General features: G+C 32.1%; 1 protein-coding gene across 1 annotated transcript; it reads left to right on the top strand.

Annotated features, from left to right (window-relative positions):
* The first annotated feature begins 1,487 nt into the window (after window positions 1-1,487).
* Window positions 1,488-11,934, top strand: LOC127727204 (selenoprotein K-like). Its single transcript, XM_052234666.1, has 6 exons — window positions 1,488-1,647; window positions 5,063-5,150; window positions 7,226-7,244; window positions 7,683-7,741; window positions 8,731-8,783; window positions 9,930-11,934. The coding sequence occupies exons 1-6, from the start codon at window positions 1,629-1,631 to the stop codon at window positions 9,962-9,964; spliced, it is 273 nt and encodes a 90-aa protein (XP_052090626.1). The 5' UTR covers window positions 1,488-1,628; the 3' UTR covers window positions 9,965-11,934.
* Window positions 11,935-12,197: the final 263 nt, after the last annotated feature.

A 12,197-nucleotide genomic window follows, 5' to 3' on the forward strand; every position in this document is an offset into this window, starting at 1 on the left:
TTTTGAGGGAGGTGGGAGGTGGGAGAAGGGGGCGGGGGGGGGGGGGGGGGGGGCGGGAGGTGGGAGAGAAAAAAAAGATTATAAAAGTGGGAGGTGGGAGATAAGGGCGGGAGGTGGGAGGTGGGAGAAAGGGGGCGGGAGGTGGGAGAAGGGTACCCCCCTGTTCACCCCTCAGTATGATCTAAGGTCAACTTTGCCTGAGAGAGTTGGAACCATGTTATTTTCTGAATAATTTCTTAATTTATCAACGCCGGGAGAATTTGAGGAAATACTTTTCTGGAATAAATTATAAATCATGCTTCGTACTGGCCTGACGATAGCTTCGGGGGTATCGACCCAGTGCTAGTTGATAAGAAATAACACTTAATAAATTGTATGCGTTCGAATAGCCGAAACCTGGTTTCTACACGTACATTTATATACGTAGTCAAATGAACCAATTTACCAACAATTTCATTGACTGGTCTTAAAAATAGTTGAACAATCGATACCGAGGACGTGGTTTGAATTTTATTGAGCAAGCATCAAGTTTTTTCCATGACATTGCGTTCACTACAAAAACCTTAGAAGTATATTCACGTTCTGTGTCACTGTACCAGGTGATACTATGATAAACAGTTTGGTCTGTAGATTTATATATGTCTTTTGAACATAAGAATAGAAGGATTTTCATTAGGCGACACGCACAACTATTTAGTAGTCCCAGCTACTATTTACAAAGCCCATCCCTGAAAAATTTTCAAATCTCGACTAGTATAACAATAAGGAGATGTGGTATGAATGCCAATGAAACAACTATTCATCATCTTTCTTAGTAGCCCTTTTAGCATCTTTGTAGCCCAAACCGAATTATACAAAAAGTCATATGCTATCATACATGTAATAATCATTAATAATTTGCCTTAATTGTCTCATGTTGTATAAGTCAACATTTATAAATTACAAATTATATGTCTCATGTTGTATAAGTCAACATTTATAAATTACAAATTATATGTCTCATGTTATACATATTCATATCTTTCAAATTAAAGGCAAACGATAAAAACATATTTATTCACACAATATAAATTATCTTTGTCCTCACTGTTTATTATATGCCTAAATTATTTTTTTGTTATAGGAATCTCAGATATATGGAAATACTTATTCTCCTCATTTAACTGGCTATTTATAAAAAAAATAATTTTATGTTAGATATGAGAATAAACCAGACATAAATTATACAAATCACATTAGTTTTTTTTTATCGAAACCAGGGACTAATTCATGAATACGTGATATAATCAGGATAATATATAGAATATGAAGTCCATTCCTAGGGTATGGACTTCTGAAAAAATAAGTATTTCTCCTTTATATTCTAGATCTTGATCGAAACATGCATTTTCTTGGTCTAAGGGCGACAACTTCGAAGATTTAGTGCGGGAAAACGTCAAGTTAGTTATGCGTTTTAAAAATTATGATTTTATACTGTTACATCTAAATCCAGTCAACGTTGATTTATCAAAACAAAAGTCATGGCCTACGTGTGACAAAGTGAGTGGAATAAGTTTCAAGATAAAGATACAACACAATTCATGAAATTCATATTCATTGAATGAACATAGAGTGCTAACAAAGGAATCATGGTTTACGTAGGACAGGGTAGGTCATACAAGATACAAAATACGTTAGGTTTTTCGTTCTGAATTTGTCCAAATAATTTATCTGATTCAGTGATAATGACGTCTTGAAACAAGTCAGGAATACCATTATTTGGTGGATTATACCTGAATTCAAGTATAATCCATCAATTATTAAATGATGGTTTAGACCAGTTAATGTATATTGACATTTTCTTCATTTTAAATCTTATAACTCGTGTCCGCCTCAACTGTGGGAGGCTGTGGCTTGTGTGGGTTTAAACCATGTCCAGGCAAAACCAAAGACTTATAAATATAAATTGATATTTGCTGCTTCTCCCCTAAGAATGCAGTATTATAAAGAGTAGGAAGCAAAGACTGATTGACTCAGAGTCAGAGTAACGTGTCCAGGTAGTGTTTCATGTCTTCCTGTATACTGTTGCATTTGTACCTTGTGAATTAACACGGTTAAAAAATCTGGCACAGAGTGTTGCTCTAGTACAAAGTAGGATTAATATTCATATTACATTTATTTGTTTTTGTTGTGAATATGCATTTATTTTGCCACTTAAAGTTATAATAAGCCATCCCTCATCATCATCATTAAATCTTTAAATAAAATTAGTGCATGGTTTTTGCATAAAACTAAAACTTTGATGAGATGTATACGTACAGTAATTGCTTCCAGAGTTCAAAAGATGAAGATAAATGCAATTATAGGTCACTGTATGGCGTTCAACAACGAGAAAAAACTCATACTGTATAGTCCGCTATAAATGGCCCTGTCATGAAAAACGTGAATCAATTTAGATGAGAAAACTAATGGCCTAGTTTATAACAATGCAATTTACGAAAAACATGATGGACATAAACCAAGAACTACTACTGAATTACAGGCTTCCGACCTGGGACACACGCACAATGATTTGACGGGGTCAAACATGTTTATGAGAGCTCAACCCTTCCCAAACCTGGGACGGTGCATGTGGTGTAACAATAAGTTCACCAAGTAAATAAACATGGCTTCATATGACTAAATACAAAAATATTTAAAAATCCATTCTGTTACAAACATAGGGTAACTTGCCCTTGAATTGTATTCCTTAATACATGTTATGACTGTTTAATATCAATCTTTGACACAGCAAATTTTCACAGGTTCTGAATCCTCCACAAACTTCCATCAGAAGCTAATAAACATCCAGTAATATATATTGGAAGTACACCAATGTACTCTAAACTAATCAGGGTTCACACTAAGACGAGTCCATGAGTCCTGGTCATGGACTCATGAAAATCTGTTGAGTCCAAGGATTCATCAAGATTGTAAAATGTTATATCAACTGAGCACACACATCATTTTATCATGTTTATAGCAAAAGTTTAAAAATAATCTATATATGATGTCTTTTCCTTGCTCTTTTTTGTCATGGAGACTGAAATGACAAATTTTAAGCAATAAAATTTCTTCTTCTCACCGTTGGACTCACCATGACCTAAAATGACGAGTCCTTGGCCTCGACTTCAAAAACCTAAAGTGAGAACCCTGCTAACCATTATATGTAATTAAGTTGCTGTACTGGTTAAGCCCTTAAGATGGACAGGTTTGCCCTTAATGGACATGATGGAGCCTACACCACAAATAATATGCCTAAAAGATGGAACTTGTAAGATGTTACATCCATTCAGGGGTAATACTTATGCAAGTGCTTTTTATTTACTCATACAGGTAAATCATTTTGGTGGTAGAGTTATATCCCTTAGACATTCAGATTTTTTATGGCCCCGCAACAAAGTTGTCGGGGCCATATAGTTTTACCCTTGTCCGTCATTCCGCAACAAACCATTAAACGCCTTCAGATATTGGGCTGATTTTTGGTATGTGAGTTAACCATGATGAGTTACAGATCAAGTTTAAGTTTCGTTCCGCTCTGCTAATTTTTGCCGAAATTACGGGCTTTGGACTTTGATATAGTTCAAAATCACTGTTATACACACTTTTTTTCTAAACACCTTCAGATATTGGGCTGATTTTTGGTATGTGAGTTTACCATGATAAGTTACAGATCAAGTTAAAGTTTCGTTCCGTTCTGCTAATTTTTGCCGAAATTACGGGCTTTGGACTTTGATAAATTGTTGAAAATCACAGTTATACAGACTTTTTTTCTAAACACCTTTATATATTGGGTTGATTTTTGGTATGTGAGTTAACCATGATGTGTTACAGGTCAAGTTAAAGTTTCATTGTGCTCTGCTAATTTTTGCCGTAATTATGGGTTTTGGACTTTGAAAATTGTTGAAAATCACAGTTATACGGACATTTTGTTGAAAATCACAGTTATACGGACATTTTTTCTATACGCCTTCAGATTTTGCGCTGATTTTTTATATGATGAGTTACAGATCAAGTTTGTTTCGTTCTGATATGCTGATTTTCATGTCGTTTCAACACATCTTCAGTACATCCACTACCTGTTTGCTGATAGTTTGAAATTTAACTTCTCATTGATCAAGGAAATTTTTCATCAAACTAGTATTGGTCTTGAGAGCTGGATACTATCCATGCATGTTTGTGTCCAAATGTGTTGTCGAAATTGCAGATTTAAAAACTTTTTGAGACAGGGCCATTCGTGTTGTTCCGACACATCTAGTTTACTAATACTACAAGTAAAAAAGTTATTTTCTTCTTATTATGAATTTCTCTTGACTGCATTGCTCTAATGGAGTGTTTTATTTTCTGTCATTTGTAATACATGTAGTTGTCTTTACTATTCATAACAGTATACTTTCATGGACAATGACAATGAATCTCTTTTGTCTGTTATCTTCAATATACTGCATGCTCATTTACAAGCCTCCAGGGAGAAATTTTCAAAGGCTTTGCGCAGATACTTAACATCTGTCCACAACAGATTTCTTTGTTTAGTTTTTGAGATAAAAGGTTGAACTCTTATTAAAAAATAAACCTGAAAAATTCTGTTTAAATATGTTTTGACCTCCCAAAACTTGAGAATTTAAGGCCAAGGGTTGTAAAAAAAAATAACTTGTATAAGTAAATTTTTGGAGAAGATTATGGGGAGATAATTCAAACCTTGAAAATAAAATAAAAATCTTGCAAAATTACTTATACATGTAAATATTACTTACATCTTCAAGTAAATAAATATGACATGTATAAGTATTAATACTGAAATAATAACTTTGAATGTATTGGTAAATATAATATACATGACTATTTCTTATATATGGCAAAGCAGAAGAAAATTGTTTTCATTACTTGTATATAAACGTATAACTTAGCTTTCACATCTTCAAAAAAAATTTCCAACAAAAAACATGATACATGTAGTATATAAACACAAGATGCATCTTAAGGACTGAGATGTTGAAGCATATTAAGGTAAAGTCGACTTAAAATTTCTACTTCTATTTTCCAGGAGGTCAAATGTTGGACTCCAGGTCACCATGGAGATTATCAGTCATTCCAGAATTATTTTGGTCCATAGTTAACTTCTTTGTTTTGTTGTAAGTATACAGAAATCTTGTTAACCATATTTTTTTTCATGTTTATTCATTCACCACAATAACAATAAATAGGAACAGAATTTATATTGGCGCAAATCTAACAAAAAAAGAACAGGTCAAGTAATAGTTCCTAAGTCACCTAACCTTCATTTCAATGAGTTTCTTACTTCTTTGTTTTGATTTTTTTTTCTAAATATTTATACAATTTAATTCTATTTCCAAAGATTTTAAATTTCCAGTCATTACCATGATGACAGCTCATCTGGTCCTTACAAAAAAAGTTTTGGTAATTTTCAAATATAGTAGTAAGTACAGTACACATAATGTTTTATACGTCTAAAGTCTAGAAAACCACAATCTTGTCACAAGAACTACAGAATTGACAGCAGGAGGAAATTACAGACAAGAAAAGCATGGCTTCTAAAATAAAATTTATTATACGATGCAGTCCAGTAAATCCGCCCATATAAGGCTTTGATCGTATGTATTTCTGCTTAATTATATACAAATTGTATCAAATTTATTATAAATCGATTCACTGACAAATCAACTTTGAGTAGTTGATCTCATTTCCCAAAAAATATCTGAAATAAATGTTAAAATTAACAAAACAAGTGGGTCATCCGTGTTTTTATTGGAAATGTGTTAGTCCGTTAAATCTGCCCATGCCCAGTAAATATGTATGAAGGGCCAGTTTATCACAAATTTATGAAAGGAAAAGGTGATCTATTTATTATTAGACCACTTATAAAGAGATTCCAAATAATAAAAAAAAAAATTTCAAGTCAGAAATGAGTTTTGTAAGCAATAATATGATTATCGTTAGCTTTAGGAACTGTATTATATATATCACTAGATATTTTTGTAATAAAGGATTTTTATGCCCCACCTAGGGGCATTAGGTTTTTTCGGTCTGTGCATCTGTTGGTCTATCCGTTTGTCCGTCCGTCCATCTGTCCTGCTTCATGTTAAAGTTTTTTGGTCAATGTAGTTTTTGATGAAGTTGAAGTCCAATCAACTTGAAACTTAGTACACATGTTCCCTATGATATGATCTTTCTAATTTTAATGCCAAATTAGAGTTTTGACCCCAATTTCACGGTCCATGAGAAAATGATAGTGCAAGTGGTGCATTAGTGTACTATGGACACATTCTTGTTCTTTAAAATTTGACATGCAGTGATAAGTACAGTTCCTATGAATAAAATAGCAGACGAAATATTCACAGAAGTGACAATTACAGAAGAAATTGGAGTGGGCAGGTTTACCGGACGGGCTGAATAGGTCACAGTAAGAACAAATTGATGAGGTCAACCGGTGCAACTCATTCATAAAAAAACTCGAGATTGGTGTATTACAATCACCTTGTTTTGTCTGTTTGTCCCAACAAACATTTTCATTACACTTTTCTCAGGTACTATTGAGCAGAATGACCTCATATTTGATCAGCATAAGCCAATGATGAGTTGTATTGTTTGAGCACTTTCTGTCAGTCACTGATTTCCTGTTTGCCAGTACTTGAATTTTTGTTCAATATCATTATATGATGAATGAACTTAATATTTTAGTCGCACATTTCTCCATTACTACTGAACATAGTTGGCCTCATATCTGGTCAAAAGCTTGACAGTGATCAAATGTAAGGCATAAATGCTTTTGCTGCTTTTTTCTGATCTTTCAGGCACTGTTTTCCTGTTTGTTTGTGGATAGTTTGAATTTTACTGTTTTCATCACATGTTTCTTGAGTACTACTGTACAGAGTGACTTCATATCTGGTCTGCAGCTTCTCAGTAATGAGTGGTAACTTTTAAGCTCTATTAGGAATGTGTCAGATGTTTTCTGATGCTTTGACTTACAATTGGGGGTAATCTTAGCAACACACTGCATGCAACTTCTTGTTAAAACTCTCTTTCAACAGGGATAAACAAAAATATAACTTGCAGGAAAAGTTGTGCTACTAACTTATAAGATTCCAAATTTTCATCAACTAGCTTGGCTGTCTATGGACTTGTTTGACATTGAATGAGTGTACTTAACATGCATATTATTAATCTTTATTTATTTTTATTTTTTCAGTTTTAGAACTCTCATAAATGTAAGTATAATATTTTCTATCATGAGACCTTAGTAAATGTGTTTTTATGTCTGTGTCCTACAACATATCACACTGAAATCATATTATGGAAATAACAACTCGGACCAAATTTTCAATATTATTTTTCTGTTTCAGAAACTTGTACATATGTACAATGTATAATATTTTCTATCATGAGACCTGAGTAATTATGTTTTTCCTGTCTGTTCTACAATGTATCTTATCGGGCACACTGAAGTTTGCTTGTTTTATTGAAAATGTAATGTTAAAGTACATTTTTGGATTTGCTGAATACTTCAAATTGACATGCAATAATAATCGTAGTCAGTTACTACCATTTTCATGTAGGGCGCAAATTACATTTGACAGAAAATATGGAGTTAAAGAAAAATATGATAGTATATGATGAAATTTTAAATATAAATTGGATATTTACAGCCAAGTCTTTCAAAGGAAGGAAGTACATATTCTAGAGACTACAGATCTGGGGGTGGTGGGTAAGTATATTATTATCATGTAACTCCATTGTTAAAACAGAGAAATTAAACAAAAAGTTGTCCTACTGTGTATACCAATAAGTCAGATCCAACCATGGATGGGTGATAAATTACAAAGAATAATTCATATTATTTCATGTCTTTCTGCAAAATATATTTTATATTAATCTCCACCATATAATGAGGAAACCGCTGTCATATTGTGTTTTATGTTTTGTTCAGAAAGTAAGCAACTTACGTAAAATTGAATTTTAATTGATTCAGAAATTACCAAAAAATAATACAGACTAGAAAAATCTATATTATTATACCCCCATTCTTAAAGTGGGGGCTATATTGCCATCACCTTGTTCTTCTGTCAGTTCGTCCATCAAATAATTTAGTAACACTTTTCTCACAAACTACTCAACAGAATGACTTCATATTTGGCTAGCAGCTTGCCAGTGATAAATTATAATGTGTGAGCACTTTTGGAATCTGTCTGGTAACTACTACTTGTTTGCTGATACTTTTGAGTTTTTCAATATGTTGAATATGTCATATCTCATATACTGCTTAAGAAAACAATTTCATCTTTGGTCAGCAGCACAACAGTGATGAGTTGTAATGTGTGTGTACTTTAAGGATCAGTTAGACACCGTCTTCCTTTGAATTTCGAGTGGTCATATGCTCAACCTAGCAAGCATGCATTTTGTTATACCTCAGTGATATTGGATAAATTTAAATATATTGTGATTGGTTGGGTCTATTAAATGACATGATTTTATTGCATTATTCTTCTTAAAATTGCTATACCAAGGGGAGAATTCAACCAGTCCCTTTGGAAGATAGCCTAGGATTGGTTCATCTTTTTAGGAAAATGACTCTCAAGTGATTCTTGATACTCACGTTTTTGTTGGGCCTATATATACTATTTACATACACCTCATAGTGAAAACAGTTTTTTTTTAAAGTTACATTTTCTAATTGTTTTATTGATTTATTTTTAGCGGTCCACCAGCACCACCTAGAAGAAGGATGGGAGGATTCAGAGGAGGTGGAGGTAAATTGTTTAACAAAATTATGTAAAATTAGTCATTTCCACTTTTTTCACAGAACATTCAAAAGCCCAAAAATAAGACTGAACTCAATTACTGGTATTTATATTATAAAATCAAACAATGAAAAAAATACATGCAAACAATTACAAAACTGTGATTTGGGTAATCCCATTGCTATTTAACTGGATTAACCCCTTCTGCATCTTAAGGTTTAAACTACCCTTGAAAGCATTAAAAGATATTAAATATTGAAAATACAAGGAAAGGTTAAGACAATCAAAATCAAAGACAGGTATAGAAACAAACAGAAATGAACATTGAAGTCCAAGTCTGGTTTTCATATAAATATGAAACATTGCCACCTAACAAATATAGAACAGGGACAGTGATTATTATTTTTGTTTACTATTTAAGAGTTTTGTTATCAGGCACTGCCATTGATCATTAACCTTTCAATGGATGCTCCTATGTATTGTATAAGATCCTGTATGAGGCCATTGATCATTATCCTTTCAAAGGATGCTCCTATGTATTGTATAAGATCGTATGTGAGGCCATTGCTCGTTAATCTTTCAATGAATGCTCCTATGTATTCTATGAATTGTATAAGATCGTGTGTGAGGCCATTGATCATTAACCTTTCAATGGATGCTCCTATGTATTGTATAAGATCGTGTGTGAGGCCATTGCTCATTAACCTTTCAATGGATGCTCCTATGTATTGTATTAGATCGTGTGTGAGGCCATTGATCATTAACCTTTCTATGAATGCTCCTTTGTATTGTATAAGATCGTGTGTGAGGCCATTGATCATTAACATTTCAATGGATGCTCCTATGTATTGTATAAGATCGTGTGTGAGGAAATCATTCAGAAATTTTCAACAAGTATGAAATAGACTGCTGCTGAGGAAAACAACTAAGATACAATTCTTATTTTTCAGACACAAACACTATATATTTTTGTGACGTTATTCTTTTATTATGACAAATCAATTCAAGCAGTTCATACGTTAAACAAGCAACAATCAATCAATCAGTTAATAAGTAAGCCAAGTTTTGTAAGGATTCAAGTTTGATATAACCTTATGCAGTTAACTTTGAAATAATATCTAATAAATTATATAATCAATGAGGTTTATTTTTTAGGTGCACCAAGTCCTCCACCAATGGGAGGTGGATGAGGTCGGTAAATGATCCAGATACTCTGAGGCCTCAGAAAGCCTTGTATACTGGATCCCTGTTCAGTGGTCTTTGAAGAAATAAACAAGGAATAAAGATGCCATTATGCCAACAGAACTCTTATTTATGAAGCCATTATGCCAAAATAGATCTTTTTCATGAACTTTGAAACATACATATATAAAGGGAGAATATTTGTTGCATGTTAGCAAGAATTTTTTAAAGTTTCAATGTATTTGTAATAGATATCTCCAAATTGAATTATTTATGCATGTATATATTTCAGAATTTACCATTTTTTAATTCTTAAAAAAACCTTAGGCAACAGTACCAATATATCTCAAACCCTTTGTTGTTTTTGTATTTTAACATCTCTAAATACTAAGTCTTTTTAGAAGGATGTACAAGAGACAGACATTTTTATTCTCTATGGCATCAATAAATAAACATGCACCGTGAGAAAATACTGGTTATGTGAACTTTGTAAAACGTTCTTCTGAATTTGGTATAAACATTTATATATATTTATTTTATAAATAACCATGTATTTCTAATAATAAAGGACAATTTATTACATTTATTTCACAAAGACCAGCACATTACTACTTGAATTGACTTTTGAAAAGTCGAATGACAAGTTTTCTATAAACTTCATCAGAAGTAAGGAAACTTTGAGGTATTCAGGTTTTAATGTGTTTCTGTTATAATTTGCCAAACGTTGTGATATATGTATATTGTTATGTTGAAATTTTTACATAAAATCTTTATTCTACAAAAAAAAAGTCCAGATAATCTCATATTTTTATCATCACTCTATACAGTGTAATAATTGTTTAGTTCATTTTGTATATATATCTTCATTTAAATATACAATTTGTGTAGGTGCATATTTGAACTGCATTGCCAAATGATCATGTAGAGATAAAAAAAGCTAGTCTATCAAATGTTTGCTTTCAAAAGGATTACCTGATTTGCCATTTTGTCTTTACTATGAGAATTTTAGTCAGTAAAGCCTGTTTGACTGATACAAAGTTTATTTTCTCTGCAGAAGTTTGAGGTTTACATGTTGCTAAAATTATCATTATTTATTAAGTAAAGATGCTTATCTCTTATGCATATTTAGTTAATATGTGCAATAGTTATCAGCAATTTTGCAGGTTTAATTTATGATACTGGTATTTTCTGACAGTATCATTATTCCTATTGCTGTTTTATTTCGGAGCTTGTAAAATGTATACATCTTTTTGGTTGTAATGAAATTAATTTCAAAAAACAGTTTTAGCAGTGCATTCATTATTTTGTGTCTAATATACTATTGCCAAGCAAACCACCCTTGAAAATTTTTATTTTTTAAAAGAATAACTAATTTTGTTAGAAGATCCTGAAAAAATGGATGGCATTAAAATTAAAGCTCTACAGTCATGTGACTGGTCAAATATGGAAAATTGATTGTTCTCAGTATCATGCAGTTTACATAGGATGTAGGAAAGTATTTGTATTTTTTCAAGTATAATAAATCAGGTAGGCTGTTTGCTAATCTCTATTGTATGTATTAATTATCAAAATTAAAATCTGTCATCTAGCCCAATCTTTTGATGTTTATTGTCTCATGTGCATTTAATCTAGTTTTTGTTGCTTGTATAACAACCATTAACTTTGTAATAATTTTGTGCAGACACCATTTTCTTGTTTCTTCTTCCTTGTATTTTATCATATGTAATATTGATATTTATGTAATCTTTGTCATGTGTTGAAAGTTCTGACAGTTAGGTATTATAATTGAAATGTAATTTTTTGGGATTAAGGTTTTGTATCTATGATGGTTGTCTGTACACAAAGTGTCTCATTCATGTATATTTAAATGTCTGGAATTAATTAGAATCAGACTTATGTGTATTGCAATCATACCATTATCACCTGATATATGTGGAAAAGAATGTTTTATAGCTGTAAATAAAGGGATTTTATCATGCTTTCTCTTTTAATAATATCACTCATATCCTGTGGTTGTAGATGGCATGTGATGGGAAATAGTCAATATGACAGTTTGCAAATGTGGTATTTTAAATACAGTTTCTGTGGGGTCTATGAAGGTGATAATATTTAACCTGGTGTTTAGAAACAGACCCACACAATTTTTTCTGGAACTACCTTGAATTATCATGTTATTGCAGTAAATAAACATGCTTTCAAAGTCTGCTGACTTGCTACATAACAAAACATCATCTTATGTTA

This window comes from Mytilus californianus, unplaced genomic scaffold (genome assembly GCF_021869535.1).
Source record: "Mytilus californianus isolate M0D057914Y unplaced genomic scaffold, xbMytCali1.0.p SCAF_19, whole genome shotgun sequence".
NCBI classification, from domain to species: Eukaryota; Metazoa; Mollusca; class Bivalvia; order Mytilida; family Mytilidae; genus Mytilus; species Mytilus californianus.